At 41.3% G+C, this 14,972-nt stretch overlaps 1 protein-coding gene across 1 annotated transcript; it reads right to left on the bottom strand.

The window, feature by feature from the left end:
- Positions 1-3,747: 3,747 nt before the first annotated feature.
- Positions 3,748-8,236, bottom strand: ptger4b (prostaglandin E receptor 4 (subtype EP4) b). Its single transcript, XM_078271523.1, has 2 exons — positions 7,144-8,236; positions 3,748-5,437 (listed from the first exon to the last, which is right to left on the bottom strand). Exons 1-2 carry the CDS (start codon positions 7,918-7,920, stop codon positions 4,865-4,867), a joined length of 1,350 nt encoding a protein of 449 aa, XP_078127649.1. The 5' UTR covers positions 7,921-8,236; the 3' UTR covers positions 3,748-4,864.
- Positions 8,237-14,972: the final 6,736 nt, after the last annotated feature.

Genomic DNA, 14,972 nt, shown 5'->3' on the forward strand with positions numbered 1-14,972 from the left:
ATATAGAACTAATTGAGTTTCTATAAAAGGGCCACAGGAAGTCCCTAGATAGTGCAGGTTCTGTGTAAAAAGAAGGATTTGAACGTACACTGTATATTCCTATGGTTAGTCAGCACTGGCAGGTCATGTTAACATGCAACAATGCTTAGGGTTTCTGCTCAGTCACAATTCTGAACTACATTAAGTCATTTTAAACCCCATCCTTCTTTTAGATGTAACAATATTCAGAGTCTTCTTGTCAGAGGGGCAGATGGCTACAAAAAGTAAACTGGACTCACGATGTTCTGTACACAGAAGAGCAACTGAGGTTGCTGCACACTAATTACAATACAAAGTGCTAGCACCTTCATTTAAAAAAAAAAAATGGCTCTCCATGGCAGAGACAAAGAACACATCTACAAATTGATCTAAATTAGATACAAGTTTAAAACAAAGAGACATGATTACATAAGTAGTCACACCCTTACTCGTGGCACACCCAAATCATAACTGGTGCAGCAGTTGTTTTAAGCAGGTGCATGATAAGATAAATGGATGTCATCTGTGTGTAATCAGGGTGTGCTAAGGGATTTTATTTGAAAGTATCTGGATGTTCCAACTGCTGTTAACACTGCGTTATTAAAACAAACACTCAAACAAATGTATGACCAGTTTATTGAAAACTGAAAGTGCTAAAGAAAATCTGTTTAGTTGATTGTTGTCAGTGGACGGTTTTCACTTAACCAGGCCTACGCCAAGTACAATAGCTTTAAAGTTGTAAAAATGCCATTCTTTCTGCCAATATCATGTATATTTTCTCTATTGACTTTTCCAACTCTTCAATGAAGTTATTTCATGTTTACACTTAAATATTCAAACCCAGTGGCAGGCAGAAACACTGTGCTGGTATGTCTTGCATGTATGAGACAGAAGAAAGATAAAGAAACACACACAGATGACGTTCAGTGAGCCAGAAAATAGGATGTGAAAGTAATTAAATCTGGTCTTTTGAGTTTTTGTGATGCTGTTCAGGTGGAAAATGATGTCCATTATCTGGACTATTTGCTGCATCTTCTAGTCTCTGCTAACCATGACTATAGCCTAACCAAACCCCTGAATAGATCTGACTTTAAATCATCATGCACCTTAACCTTACAATGTACATTAGCCCAGCTATGGTAGTAGAAATACTGTAAGCATTTTTATAATATAATTTCCTTGGATATACTTTTTGCTTTTAACTCCACTCCCGTGCTTAAAGGCCACATCATGAACACGCGTTGCTTTTTGAGTGGCATCTTCTAATAGACTAATTGTTTTAACAGGCTCCTCATGGCAGGGCTTTAAATGTCTAAAACAGCCTGTCACATATACTGTAGTGTGTTCCTGCTGTTAGCTGATGAGGTGAGGAATGAAGTTTCCAAGATCCAAAATAATTTTTCCTCATTTCATAGTCTGTTAAAATCCTATCACAACTGTTTTGTCAATCACTATTTCTTGCCTCCCGAGAGACTCTAACACTAACAGATTTCTTAGTCTGAGGTCATAGCTTCCTTTACTGGGTAATTGTTCTCAGAGGGAGGTTTAACCGCTCTCGGAAGGCTCTGGACATCGGCCACACTCGACCTGGAAATGATCTGAGGGGAGGAGAAACCATCTGTCTGCAGGTGAGTAGTGCTGTGTCATCTGAAATGGCTCCAAATGTGTTTTAGCCATCATCTAGATGAAAGTGATGTAAGCTGACCTGTATTTTCCCAGCTGTTAAAGGGTACTGACAGTGGCATGCTGGCAAAAGAACATGTTAATGTAGAGCATTTACATAAATACATGCTTGAATTTCATTTAGGACTGTTTTGTTTAGCAGTTCTTTGCACATTGCTCTCCAGCAGGTTCATGTTAAAGATGTGACTGCCATCCATTAACCTCAAGTGACCAGTATTGACTTTAATTTCAATAAGTAAAGCCATTCTATTCAGGACTGATCAATATTTCATTTTCAGCAACGATTTAGAGAGGCAGCCGCTAAGGGAGACCTCGTTCAGGTTAAATAGATTTTGTTTCTGTACAGATAGGTCTGCAACTCATGATTATTTTCATTGTTGATTAAAATGCAGATTCTTGATAAATTAACTACTCTTTTGGTCTATAAAATGTCAGAAAATAGTGGAATATGTCCAGCACATTGTTTTGTCCAACCAACCATCAAAAACGGTTTTATATAAAATTACCAAAAGCAGCAAATCCTCACATTTAAGAGGCTGAAACCAGAGCTTTTTGGCATTTTTGCTTTCAAAAAATGACTCGAATGATCAAAATAGTTGCAGATTCATTTTCCATCCTTCATCTTTCCTTAATCGAATGATCGTTCTGCGGTGGCCCTGAAGTGCAAATAACAACAGCAAATAGGAAAACACGACAGCAAATATGAAAACACAACGGCAAATAGGAAAACACAACGGCAAATAGGAAAACACGACAGCAAATAGGAAAACAAAACGGCATTAACTTCTACAGGAAAAGGTAGGGCCTATCTAGCAGAGGACGGAGCCTCCTGAAAGGACAGACGGACTGTCTGTTAAAAGTAGGCGCTTTTCCATGTTTTTCACCTCTCCTTCCTGTTAAAAGACAGACAGTCCGTCTGTCCAATCAGGAGGGTCCATCCTCTACTAGATAGGCCCTACCTTTTCCGGTAGAAGTTAATGCTGTTGTGTTTTCATATTTGTTGTCGTGTTTTCATATTTGCTGTCGTGTTTTCCTATTTGCTGTCGTGTTGTCGTGTTTTCCTGTTTGCTGTCGTGTTTTCCTGTTTGCTGTCGTGTTTTCATATTTGCTGTCATGTTTTCATATTTGCTGTCGTGTTTTCCTATTTGCCGTATTTGCCGTTGTGTTTTCCTATTTGCCGTTGTGTTTTATGATTTGTTGAAGTGTTTTCATATTTGCTGTTGTGTTTTCCTATTTGCCGTATTTGCCGTTGTGTTTTATGATTTGCTGTTGCGTTTTTCTATTTGCTGTTGTGATTTGCACTTCAGGGCCTCCGTACATTTCAGCTCTAAATATACTCCTAATAATTCCCCTATTTCACAGCACATTGTAGACATACCATGCGTTCATGATCATCGGAAAAACATTTTTCACAGTGAAAACGTCATCGTTCACGTCCCTTCTTGTGGGAATTAGAGGTGGGAAACTGGGGCTAGATTTTGCTAACCGAGTTTCCCAGTTGGTGACGCATTGTTGACAACTGACGTTTGATGTAAGCAACTTTGGTTCACTGAACATATTTCAATGACAATAAACTGTTTAGTTTGGATAAATGCCTCTGCCAAGAAACATACACAGACATAGGCCTATGTATAAAAAAAAACAACAACTTATCCGTGTCCTTTCCCGTTCGTTGTCCTGCAGATAACACAAACAAACACCTGTCCACGTGCTGTTTCTATGCTCGCATAAGAAAACAGCAGCAAATCTTTTGTTATTGTGGCCTCCATGTTTTCACACACCTGATGCTCTAGGCTACGGCCAACCGTTGGTGGCAGTCATGCAACAAGTTGTTATGCCAAATGCCAATACAACAGAAGAAGAAGAAGAACATGCATCCCGACCATGTGAACGCTGGCAGTCGAAAAAAGAACGTAATCAGAGGGGCGGTGCCTGTTATTCCCAGGTGGCATGAATGCACCAATATACCATGCATATTTAGCTATATCAATATAACATAATTCACTGTTATACTAAACCATACCAAAAGAGTGACACAAATGAATGTGAATATTTACCAATTTTTGGTTTATTTATGAGTTTGGTACAACAGTCTTTTCACAAGAGAGTCAACCTTTTTGTGGTAAAGTTCACATCGGCTGTTGCAACAACAACTTTTAACATCGAAGTATAAACACAGTATTTATATATCAATCTTTATAGAATAGCATTAATGCCATCAGGAAATCCATTTTAAGAAAAGGCAAAACCTTTAAACTCATCAGACAGGAAACTTAATGTCTTCAATTTGCATTCCCCTTCTTAATTCCCCGATGAAGTCTGATTAGACGAGGGGGATTGCACATTGCATTAAGGTTAAATAAAAATGCAGTTGGATTAATACTTACAAAGTAATGGGCTGGGAAAAGTACATTAACGATTTGATATTAACACGTTACTTTATGAGGCCTCTTAACATCCTCCAGTGTCTGTATTGTGGAAAAGACACAGTATAGCTGCCTTTTGTTATAAAATGCAGGGGATGGTATGATTCTAGCTTTTGTTGTCAGAGCTGCTCTGTCAACCAGTTGGACCAAATTGTTTGCAAATGTTCCTACGTAGTACTTACCCAAAAAAAAGAGAAAAAAAACTGAACATGTTCATCTTGTGCCGATTTAAAATTCCTCCAAACTATCTTGACCTTCTCACAGAGAAGACAATACTGTACAATTTCATACTTAAAATAAATTAACATCATGGAACACATTTTCACATTTTGACATTCATTCTTAACAGTCATCGTGCAGGTTGTCAAAACAGCCTCGCAGTGGTTTAACAATTTAAAAAAGTGCAAGAAAAGAGCTCCTCGACAACGTCATGTTGTTCTCTGGTTTCACTGATATACTAACTGTTTTGGTTGTACTGTTTTAAGTGTATTTAGTGATATTGTGTTTGTGATAACTTCTAGATAAAGAGTAATAGGCCTACGTTGATAATGGGTATTTAGTTCAGTAGTCTGTCAAATAGCAGTCGGCAAGATATCCACACATTGATGGATGATTATTCAGTATTCAGGTGCTGTCCCATCATTATCATGTCTTTGCAGTGCTCTTATTAGTTCCTATCTTCTGTCCGTAGACGTTTCTGTAACAGAAGTGAAAACTTTTCGAGATCATTCTAACTGTTATATGCATTTCTCCTGTAAGTTTGCATTCTCGTCCGTGAAGGTCACATGTAGAGCCGGGTCCTTGGGGCACATTGGAAGCTCTTTCAGTGGCCTGCCTGGCACTCTTTCCTCTAAATCACACTGTGAAAGCTCCCTCTGAGGCCCCTTGACCTCCTGGGGGCCCTGTAACGTCTGTGTTTCTGGAGGACTGGAGCCGCCCTGTGCCCCTGCTTGAATTGACCTCCTGGCGTTTTCCTCCGACGGGTACAGGAAGGTCTGTGAAGTGTTCACCATTTCCCGCAGCTCATGCGACACCAGCGAGGGAGAATCTCGCGAGACAATGGAGGCGGAGAGGCCGCCGTCGGCACAGCGGAACTGCCTGCCGTTCCTTCGTCCCCGCCCGCCCATTTTGCAGTACAGACACTTGATTTTCTCCATCAGCTTGAGGACCACTGTCTTTCTCAGCAGGATGTAGATCCAAGGGTCTAAGATGGGGTTGATAGAGGCCATACGAATGGCCAGCAAGTCTTTATTCAAGCCGAAAGGCTCTTCTGTTTGGTTTCCGTACAGCTGGTTCACAAAGATCCTCCACTGATGGCACAGGAGAGAAAACACAAGATCATTTAAGGAACGTGTCAATGGGTTGTCGGTCACATAAAGGAACATGGAACTACATTTCAAATGCAGAATCAATTTGAGCTAGTGTTTTTCCAAGCCCAAACTTGTCTACACTTCACTTACAAGAGTAAAGTAATTGTTAGAGTTCCCATCATCCTTCATCATAAGCCTTTGACCATTGGGCTTCCCCATGGGTCTAATCAACAATCAGTCAACAGAGTCACAAAATCCTTAATGTTGGACGTTTCATTAATTATACAAGTGAGATCCTTAAAGAATAGGTTCACATTTTTTTTTGTCCAAACAAATACCCACATTAAATCAGATTTTTGCGTGCTGTCATCACTCCTCCTGTTTGTACTTGGACCTTCAAATATCCCTTTCTATCATGCTTCCAATGGAAGAGGAGTCCTCTGCAACAACACATTCCAAGGCTTATTTGAAGCCACTGTGAAAGAATTTTGTACCGAGAAGACACTAACATCGGGAAAAAAAAAAAACTCAAATATTTGCTAATCTCAGACTGCTGAAGCCTCATAAAAACTTCAGCTGAACTTTGGGATATATTTTAACACAGAATCAGGACCAAGGATTTTGTCCCGAGTAGCCTAATATTTACAGCAAGACCAAACTGTTCATATGGGCACCTGACTGTTGTTTTAAGACTGTGAGTTCACTGAGTGTGAACCCATCTTTCAATTCGATCACTGACTTTGGCCCCACAGATGCAGGAATGTCTGCCTGTCATTCCGCACCCCACGAGCAAACACCTACGGAAATCTCACGCTCTGATCCTCCGAAGGCTGATTTTTAGTTGGCTAGTAGCCTACGTATAGTCTGAACATTGAAGTCTGGCGATGACAGTTTGGCCTAAATGAGCAAATAACACAAAGTTTACACTAATTATATATAATAATAATAATACGTTGTATTTATATAGCTCTTTACATGGTACTCAAAGACACTTTACAGTAAAACCAGCACATATAGCACATTAAAAACAGATAAGCAATAAAACCAACACATAAAACAAGCATATTAGAGACAATTAAAAACAATGAAACCAGTAACTATGAGGTGAGAAATGTAAGACCATTGTATGTGGAAAGCTAATCTGAAGAGGTGTGTTTTGATTAGTGTTTTGAATGTGTCCAGGTCAGTACAGTCACGGATGCGTATGGGTAGGGAGTTCCAGAGGGAGGGGGCTGCAATGGTGAAAGCTCTGTCACGGTGCTTGGTCCTGAGTGGTGCGGGGGGGTTATGGAGGTCTTTGTGGGTGAGGGACTTATATATATACACACACACACGTATTTTCCTATAATGCTAATACCAAAACGTTGTAAATGCTGTTTTAAACAGCAAACGGAGGGAGTGATCTCACTTGTGCCTCAGAGAAATGCGTCACCTAACCACAAGTATCTAAAACGGGAACACAAGGTTCGGTGATTATTATTAACCATATCCTGCTGTGTTTTTATCATTTAATTCATTCGGTACCATTACAAACTTCTTTTGGTGTTTTGCTGTTATAAGGGCGCACACTCTTTTTTTTTAATATTTTGACTCATATCCATTTCATTACTTTCTGGTGAATTAAGCTGTAGTCTAGGCATACTGCGTTTCCTTTATTTGTTTATTGATTGCGCACATACCCGGTGCAAAGTGTGTCAGATACTCACCACTAAAGGTATGGAGCAGATGAGAACCACAGCCGATGTAGCTATAAGAAGGATCACCATCTGAATCTCTGCTCCGGCTAATCGTCCGAAACTCCGTCTGCGCCTGAGTTCCGCGATGCGCCTCTGGTCCGTGCCCAAAGACGTGCGGCGGATGAACCGCTTGTGCATCAGGATCAGAGCCCCGCACACCATCACGTTGCATATGACAGTGGCAAGCACGATGACTGAATTTACACCCGCGTACATCAAGTTAAAAGTTGCGACTGATGTTTGGTTGTTTTGCCAGTCAATAAAACACCAGGTCTCCGGTCTCTGGAGTTTCACCTGCCCGAGCCCCAAGCTGGGCAGCGCGCAAAACACGATGTTGGAAATGTAAATGGCCAAAAGAGTCAGCGCAGCGAGTTTTTGGTTGACGTACTCGTTGTAGAAATATGCATGGTTTATTGCCAAGTATCTCTCCACTGACATTGCAAACACAATGCTGAGTTGGACCAAGAAGAAAAAGAGCAGGATAAAGCCGGAGTACTGGCACAGTGGATCACCTCCCGGCCACGCGCCCTTCACGTATGTGGCGATTGTGACGGGACTGGCCAGCAGTGTGCCCAGGAGGTCTGTCACCGCCAGGCCACACACAAGTGTGTAAAAAGTCGTTTCCTTTTGTTCCTTTCGTGATATCCGCAGAACCACTATGGCGATGACATTCCCCACCACCCCAAAGATGAACATAATCGCCGGGATGGTGGGCGGTTGAAATCTCCCCGCTGCTGTGGAGTTCATACCTGCTGTGACTTCATTCACTGTTTTACACTAAGCAAAGATTCTCCTCTAACTTCCGAAGTAGTGGCATTTTGCATTAATGCACATTCTCCAGGTTCTCCAACAAGAAGCAAATCCATCGTTTCCAAATGTCCCTTTTACGCACACAGTTTAAACTCCATAATCTTGAAGGAAACACGAGCAATCCACAGGATGAAGGTGTTTACTCTTGTGGTTTTGGTTTGCAAGTGATGCTCCGACACTGCGAGCTGCGCTTACGTTGATGGCACACGCAAAACGGACAGATACGTTTCCTCCTCGGCCACTCAAGGCAGCTCCTCCTCTGCATTTTCAATGCAACAAATAAGAAGTAGTTCAGCCAGGCACCACGTGCATCGGGAGAACATTTGTGTAACGTCACAGACCTAGTTTAATTTCTTTATTTGAATCTATCACCACCCTCATCGTCTGTCAGTTGACATCGGCAGTGTCGTTACTTTCAACAAGACCAATGCACTTATTAGGAAGTCTGCATTTAAAACGAAAACAATATTATAACCTAGAGAAATCTGTAATTTTAATCAATGACACAAAGTGTGTCATTTGGTCGCCTGTCAATGGCATCATGTAACCTTTGACCCCTGTAGATGCTCTAACTTCCTCAAAACCACACATGAAAACCAGATGATACTTTGAGAGTAATTGTTAATCATATAATGCAAGGAATTATACTCGGTAGCAGCAATCCATAATTTTCTGCTACACAGCATCATGTTTTTATTAATGACATGCCACTTTGCAACACAGTAGACAGTACACCTAATTTATTGGAATGATATTTCAATATCGGTCCAGCTTGTGCTATGTTGACAAGTGGCTTACGCTAAGCTAATGCTTGATGGCTAAACCGTTAACAACATTCAACATGCTCATAAAGTTATTTTGTATGATTGTTTTGTCCATGGTTAACAGCGCTGGGCTAGTCTATATCCACGACGTTCCACTTCCGGGATTACTCCGATGCCGCCGGAAATTCCCCCGGATGTCACTCTTTTTGGCCAGATGTCCGTTACCTCCCGCTTTCTTTGTGTTGGAATTTCCACCACAACAAGTTCCTTCCCGAGAGTATTTTGCAGCGGCACCGTGGCTCCGTCCGGCGCTGAGCGCCGCCCATGCTAAATATTACATATTGTAAGTTTAAGTACAATTTAGAGGTACTTGTACTTTACTTGAGTATTTCCATGTGATGCATTACAGAGTGAAATATTGAACTTTTTAGTCCACTACATGTAATTACTAATTATGATATTTCATACAAAACACCTTTAGATTTTGATGCATTTGTTCCCTGCAGAAATCTCCTAATTAGCAGTCTGTTTGGTCTATAATATAGCCTACAATGGACTCCTAGCTGCTTATTTTTTTGTCTAAATTCAGCCTGTTAAATTATGACATGATAAGTTTTCTTCATTCATCTTAATATATAGTGCAACAACATCCTTTTTTTGTTTCAAGATACTAAAAAGTCAGCTCTACATGAAACTTAGTGCAGAAAATAAAATGTTTTTACAAAATAAGCGACCTATACGTACATTATTAGATCATTTGTTTTTTCACCCTCAGCATACAAAGTTTGTTGACATGTGAACGTACACCTGCGTCATCTAAATGTACTTTTTAACTCGTGGTAAGTACTTCTTAACCACAAGTTCCCATCTTATAAACACCCACTGAGTCAGCATGATACTTTGCAAAGTTGCTAAACAAAAACCTCAATGAATTAGAAGTAGATTTAAAATATATGTTAAAGTAATTGATTTTTAAAATGAATTTTAAGTAACGTACAAACACGACTTTAAGACAGGAACATTTTATAATCTTCAGTCAAATATAGTTTTTTTTTTATGCTGTATTTCACTAGCACCAAGACATTTTTTTATTTGTCGGCATTCTGTTTATACTTGGAGTCAATCAGATTGTTTTAGAACCGCAAAAACAGCTGCAGCAGATAAATATCTTAAAGTTTGTTAGGACACTATAGTCAGGAAGTTGATAGTATGTTCACTGAATCAAAACGGACTAACAAACCTGTTATTTGTTATCTGTAAACAAAATGTTTCAGAGCAGGATGTTAGTGGTGTGGTGGAGTGATCAGTTGTGCGTGCTGAAAATATGTCATTTCCTCCTCTGAACTGACTGAAACCTTCAGAGGCGACACTTCTTCTGACCTCAGGTTGACGCTTTCTTTCGAACAAAGAGGAAGGGAATGCACGTCTTTCACTGAAAGCGCAGTAACATTCTCCTCATCAATGTGTACATTTTAGCACATTGCTCCAAAATCAAATCATATCATCTGCTTACTAGGGTAATCTTGTGGTATGAGGCAGAGGTGAAGACCTTCATGCCATAATATTTTGGACACCATGTTAAAACCTTAAAAACCCTTAAAGTGGAACTATTATGCTTTTCTGTATCTCCTGTCATATGTCATAATGTTAGATTTTCATGTCAAACGTGGCCAAAACTTCAAATAATGAGGTAAACGTATTTCAGAGAAATCCCTGTGAATTAAAACCATCAGATTTCCAACTGTTCTGAACACTCTGGTGTCAACAGTTTTTTCTACTCTCGGCTAAGTTTTGCACAACTCTAAGCAGGTCTTCTATGATTGGTCATCTGCTCCAGCCAGGCAGGAGTCAGGACTGGATTGTTTTTTTAAGCTACTGTGGTGTTAACATTGTTCCATGTAGCTGCATGCTAACGGCAGTAAAAGATGTAAGCCAGCCAATGTGGTTAATTCTCCCAAATTCTGGGTCACAATACTCCTAAAACATTTCCGTCTTTTTATAGTCTTTATCTTAGTCTTTTTGACGATAGAAAGTGCTGCTATGTTCTATTAGTGTCCACTGCTAACAACAGTAGCTGCATGCTAATGCCAGATACCTGTAATCTTGGCACTCAGTCGCTAAATCTAGCGACAAAGTCGCTAAGTTGGTGACACTGGATGCAGCAGCCATGGGCAGCATGAGAAAAATAAAGTGTTTTTTAAACATTAAAGCATGTAAACATAAAAATCTAATATAATGGGTCCACTTTAACTTTGTGCAGTTCTTCTTTTTTTGCTTTTGATCTTTTTCTTCCAATGTGGACAAGATCAGATTTCTATAATTTCACCACATCATTGTGTGCAGAAACAGATGGTGGTGTGCACTTCATGAAATATTTGGTTCAAATCAGATGGCACTGAGCAATTTCTAAGTCAAATTATAGTTGTCATGTACTCAAATCATGCCTGCGCTATTTATGTGATTTCCGTATGGTCTTCATAGACCTCTTTAAAGTGATACAAACCCCTACTTTGTGTGTTGTGTCTCCATACTTGACTTTGATATAAATCCTTCAACAAGCATGAACATCAAAAAAATAAATTTGCAGATGTAAACACTAGTTTGTTTTGTACTGCTTTCAAGATTACACAATGCTAATGCTAGATGTACCGTAGAAGCACAGATGGACAAGATGCATTTGCCACAGTTGTTCACAAAGCGTCATTCAAAATTAAAACATCTTCATCCATCTTTGGACCACATGTTCCCACCAAACATCACTACTTTTTTGAAGCATCTAGATTCTGGGTAATTGACAGGGGCGTAAATCTAGACAGTGCAGGCTGTGTGTGTGTGTGTGTGTGTGTGTGTGTGTGTGTGTGTGTGTGTGTGTGTGTGTGTGTGTGTGTGTGTGTGTGTGTGTGTGTGTGTGTGTGTGTGCGTGTGTGTCTGTGCACTAGCGCCCACCATAATAGTGTGCACTGGGGCCTGTCGTAACTACCTTGAGCGACTGAAAATCAAAATAAGCTGTCATGTTACTTAGTTTCAGTATTGGCAACAGTTAAGTAATATTACTGTGCATATATAAAGATAATACTGACCCAGTAACAGGAGCACAGGAACTGGAGGCCAGCGGGGGCACAGGAACTGAGGACAGCGGGGGCACATGAACTGGAGGCCAGCGGGGGCACAGGAACTGGAGGCCAGCGGGGGGCACAGGAGGCCAGCGGAAACCCTCTGGAGGCCGGGCAAGGCGTCGATGCGGACACCCTCTGGAGGCTGAACAGGACGCCGACGGTGAAGACCCTCTGGAGGCTGGGCAGGACGCCGACGGTGAAGACCCTCTGGAGGCTGGGCAGGACGCCGACACCGAAGACCCTCTGGAGGCTGGGCAGGACGCCGACACCGAAGACTCTTTGGAGGCCGGGCAGGACGCCAACAGCAAAGACTCTTTGGAGACCGGGCAGGATGCCGACGGCAAAGGCGAACACCTTCTGGAGGCCGGGCAGGATGCTGATGCTGGCGGCAAAGACCTTCTGGAGGCTGAGCAGGCAGCCGGCAACAAAGGCCCTTAGAAGGACGGCAGTCTACCTGGAGACCTGAGCCAGGCGACAGGTCAGCAGGGCTGGAGCCAGGCGACAGGTCAGCAAGGCTGGAGGCCGGCAACAGGACAGCTGAGCTGGAAGCCGGCGACAGGGGACACCAGGGATCACTGAGGCAATAGAGATGGGGAAACCAGGGACTGCAGGCAGGCAGTTGCAGAACTGAATCTGGGGAACGCAGCAGCTGAGGGAAGACAGGGAGCAGTAGTTGGCTGGACCGACGACTGGAACCCAGGCAAAGACATGACGTTGACCAGGACCCCTGACTCAGGAACGGTTGAAGGTCCAGCTGGGTACCCATCACTAGGCTGGGCTGCAAAGCCTCAGGGTCGCTGGGCAGCGTGGTCTCTGGGTTGCTGAGCAGCACGGGCTCTGGGTCGCTGGTCAGCAGCGAAGACCCAAAATGCACGACACAACAGGGCTGATGCAGGTGTAGAATTTATTATAACATAACAATCCAGGCTTACGTGAGTCTTAAAGAATCCAAACAAGATAGCAATTCCAAAATAATTACTAGACTCCACAATGGCATCAAAATCACAACACAAGGGGTACGTAGAAAACAGGAACAGGAACAAGCAGGTACACTGGACAACGACGATGACGATGACGTGACACGGACTGAACCATAGGCACCGCTAGGCTATTTTTAGGGGTGCTGAAACACCCCTAAAAATCATCTCAGCACCCCTGAAAAATAAAGTCCTTATCATTGTGATTTTGTGAAATCGTTGAGTGCTCAAACCTGATTTTAGCGATGGAATAGGATAAATGACGACAGGCTCAGCTCAGTTGTAGCCTAAAGTCAACAGCCTATCTGCGATTCCTTGAACGAGGGCGCCTCAGCCTACTCTTCAGTCTGCGCAGATAACTTTGGGGAATTTGGTCGTCAGAGTATGGCTACTTTCAACCACTGAAAAAGGTATGGCTAATGGAGTGAAAATTAAATCTAATCGAATGAACACGTTAAGTAGGCTACAGGGGTAGTATTTGTGGAACCAATCTGTGATTCCCTGATCACAATGATGGCAATCATATCTGAATTAGCCTAGCTTATTCACCATGGAGTGCAATTTTGTTGTGCAACGTTAGACAACATTGCTAACTGTAGGCAAATGTAGCTTAGGAGTAGCCTACAACGAGTTTTTAAAGTGTGCTATTAATAGCCTGCCGTAACGGCTTGAGCACCGCTACCTCCCTACCAGACACTTTCTTATTTTTAACTGTCAGTGCCAATGAAAAATAAATAATTCGACCTGACGGATCATCAGACTCATTCATATCAGAACTGAAACACTGGAAGAACAAACCCTGACTCACAGTCTGTTTCCCCATAACTGGATATACGTTTCTTTTTTTTAAAGAAAACAGCCAGGTTCAGGTGATAAAGTATAAGATAAGCCTTTAACATTATCCCACTGCACTGAACAGCAACCCCATATTCACATATGTTATAAATAGGTGAATGTATAACCTTTGATAGCCTACACGATGCATTCTCTGTTGATTAGTCGATTACATTTGCCTTCTGGTTGACAGCACAAAGGAGTGAGGAGAATAGAGAGGGAGAAGGACAGAGAGAGCAAGATGAACAAGGTGAGAAAATGGCTAGGTAGCCTATAAGAAAGATATATATATATATATATATATATATATATATATATATATATATATATATATATATAGTAGGACTACTGTGTTTTTTGTTTTCTCTTTTATTTGATTATTTCCTAGTTGATTACAAAATGTTTTGTATGTGATTGTCAGTGATATGACGGAGGGAGGATTTTCCCCATCTGGTTCAGAGGCATTATTAGATTAGAGTATTCATCCTTTAGCTGTATAGCCAGTTAAAATCAGTTTCTATCAATGATGTAAATGAAAAAATTGAAAATTAACAGCAGAAAAAAACATGAATAATCCTGTCTAAAAATATGTTAAGGCTTATTTTACCAGTTCAAGGTATGTGCAGGGGCGTAGCTCAAAATTCTGGGCCCTGTAGAAAGGCATTTTCTATGGGCCCCTCCCTGCATCCACAGCTATTAATTCTAGCATCTTTTTGGGCCCTGGGTACTCAGTCCCCTTTCCCCCCCTAGTCTGACACCTCTTGGTATGTGCTGCAAAAATCATGCTTTGTAGTTGCCATCTTTTTTCACAGCAGATGCCTTGAATCTGTTGATAGTTTGTCATAATTGCATGTCTCAATCTGTCTATTTATTTCCCCGAAACTTACAAGAAGTCATGATTTAAGGGTTTAAAAAAATAAATAAAAAATCTTACGGGGGACCCACCCCTAGCTTAACTGCTATCAACTTTTCATTAGGGGCTGAGCCCCCCCCCCCCCCAAAGGTCAGATCCTAGAATTGCCCCTGGACTGAACAGAACAGAGGACATTAAATACAGAGTGAAATGAGCAGGGAGGGAGCGAACAGGTGAAACATATTAGGGACAAATCAGACTCAAACAGGATACAAAGCTACAAACACTACAAAATAATATAGGAAGTAAATCAAGCGAAATATACAAGATGAGTACAGGAAAAACTGAACAAATAATAATGAATAACAGGAAACAGGAATCAATCAAACAGAGCAAGAGTTAAAAAAAATAAAACAGGAAATATAACCACAGAAACCAACAACCC

This window comes from Sander vitreus, chromosome 16 (assembly GCF_031162955.1).
Source record: "Sander vitreus isolate 19-12246 chromosome 16, sanVit1, whole genome shotgun sequence".
Lineage (NCBI taxonomy): Eukaryota > Metazoa > Chordata > Actinopteri > Perciformes > Percidae > Sander > Sander vitreus.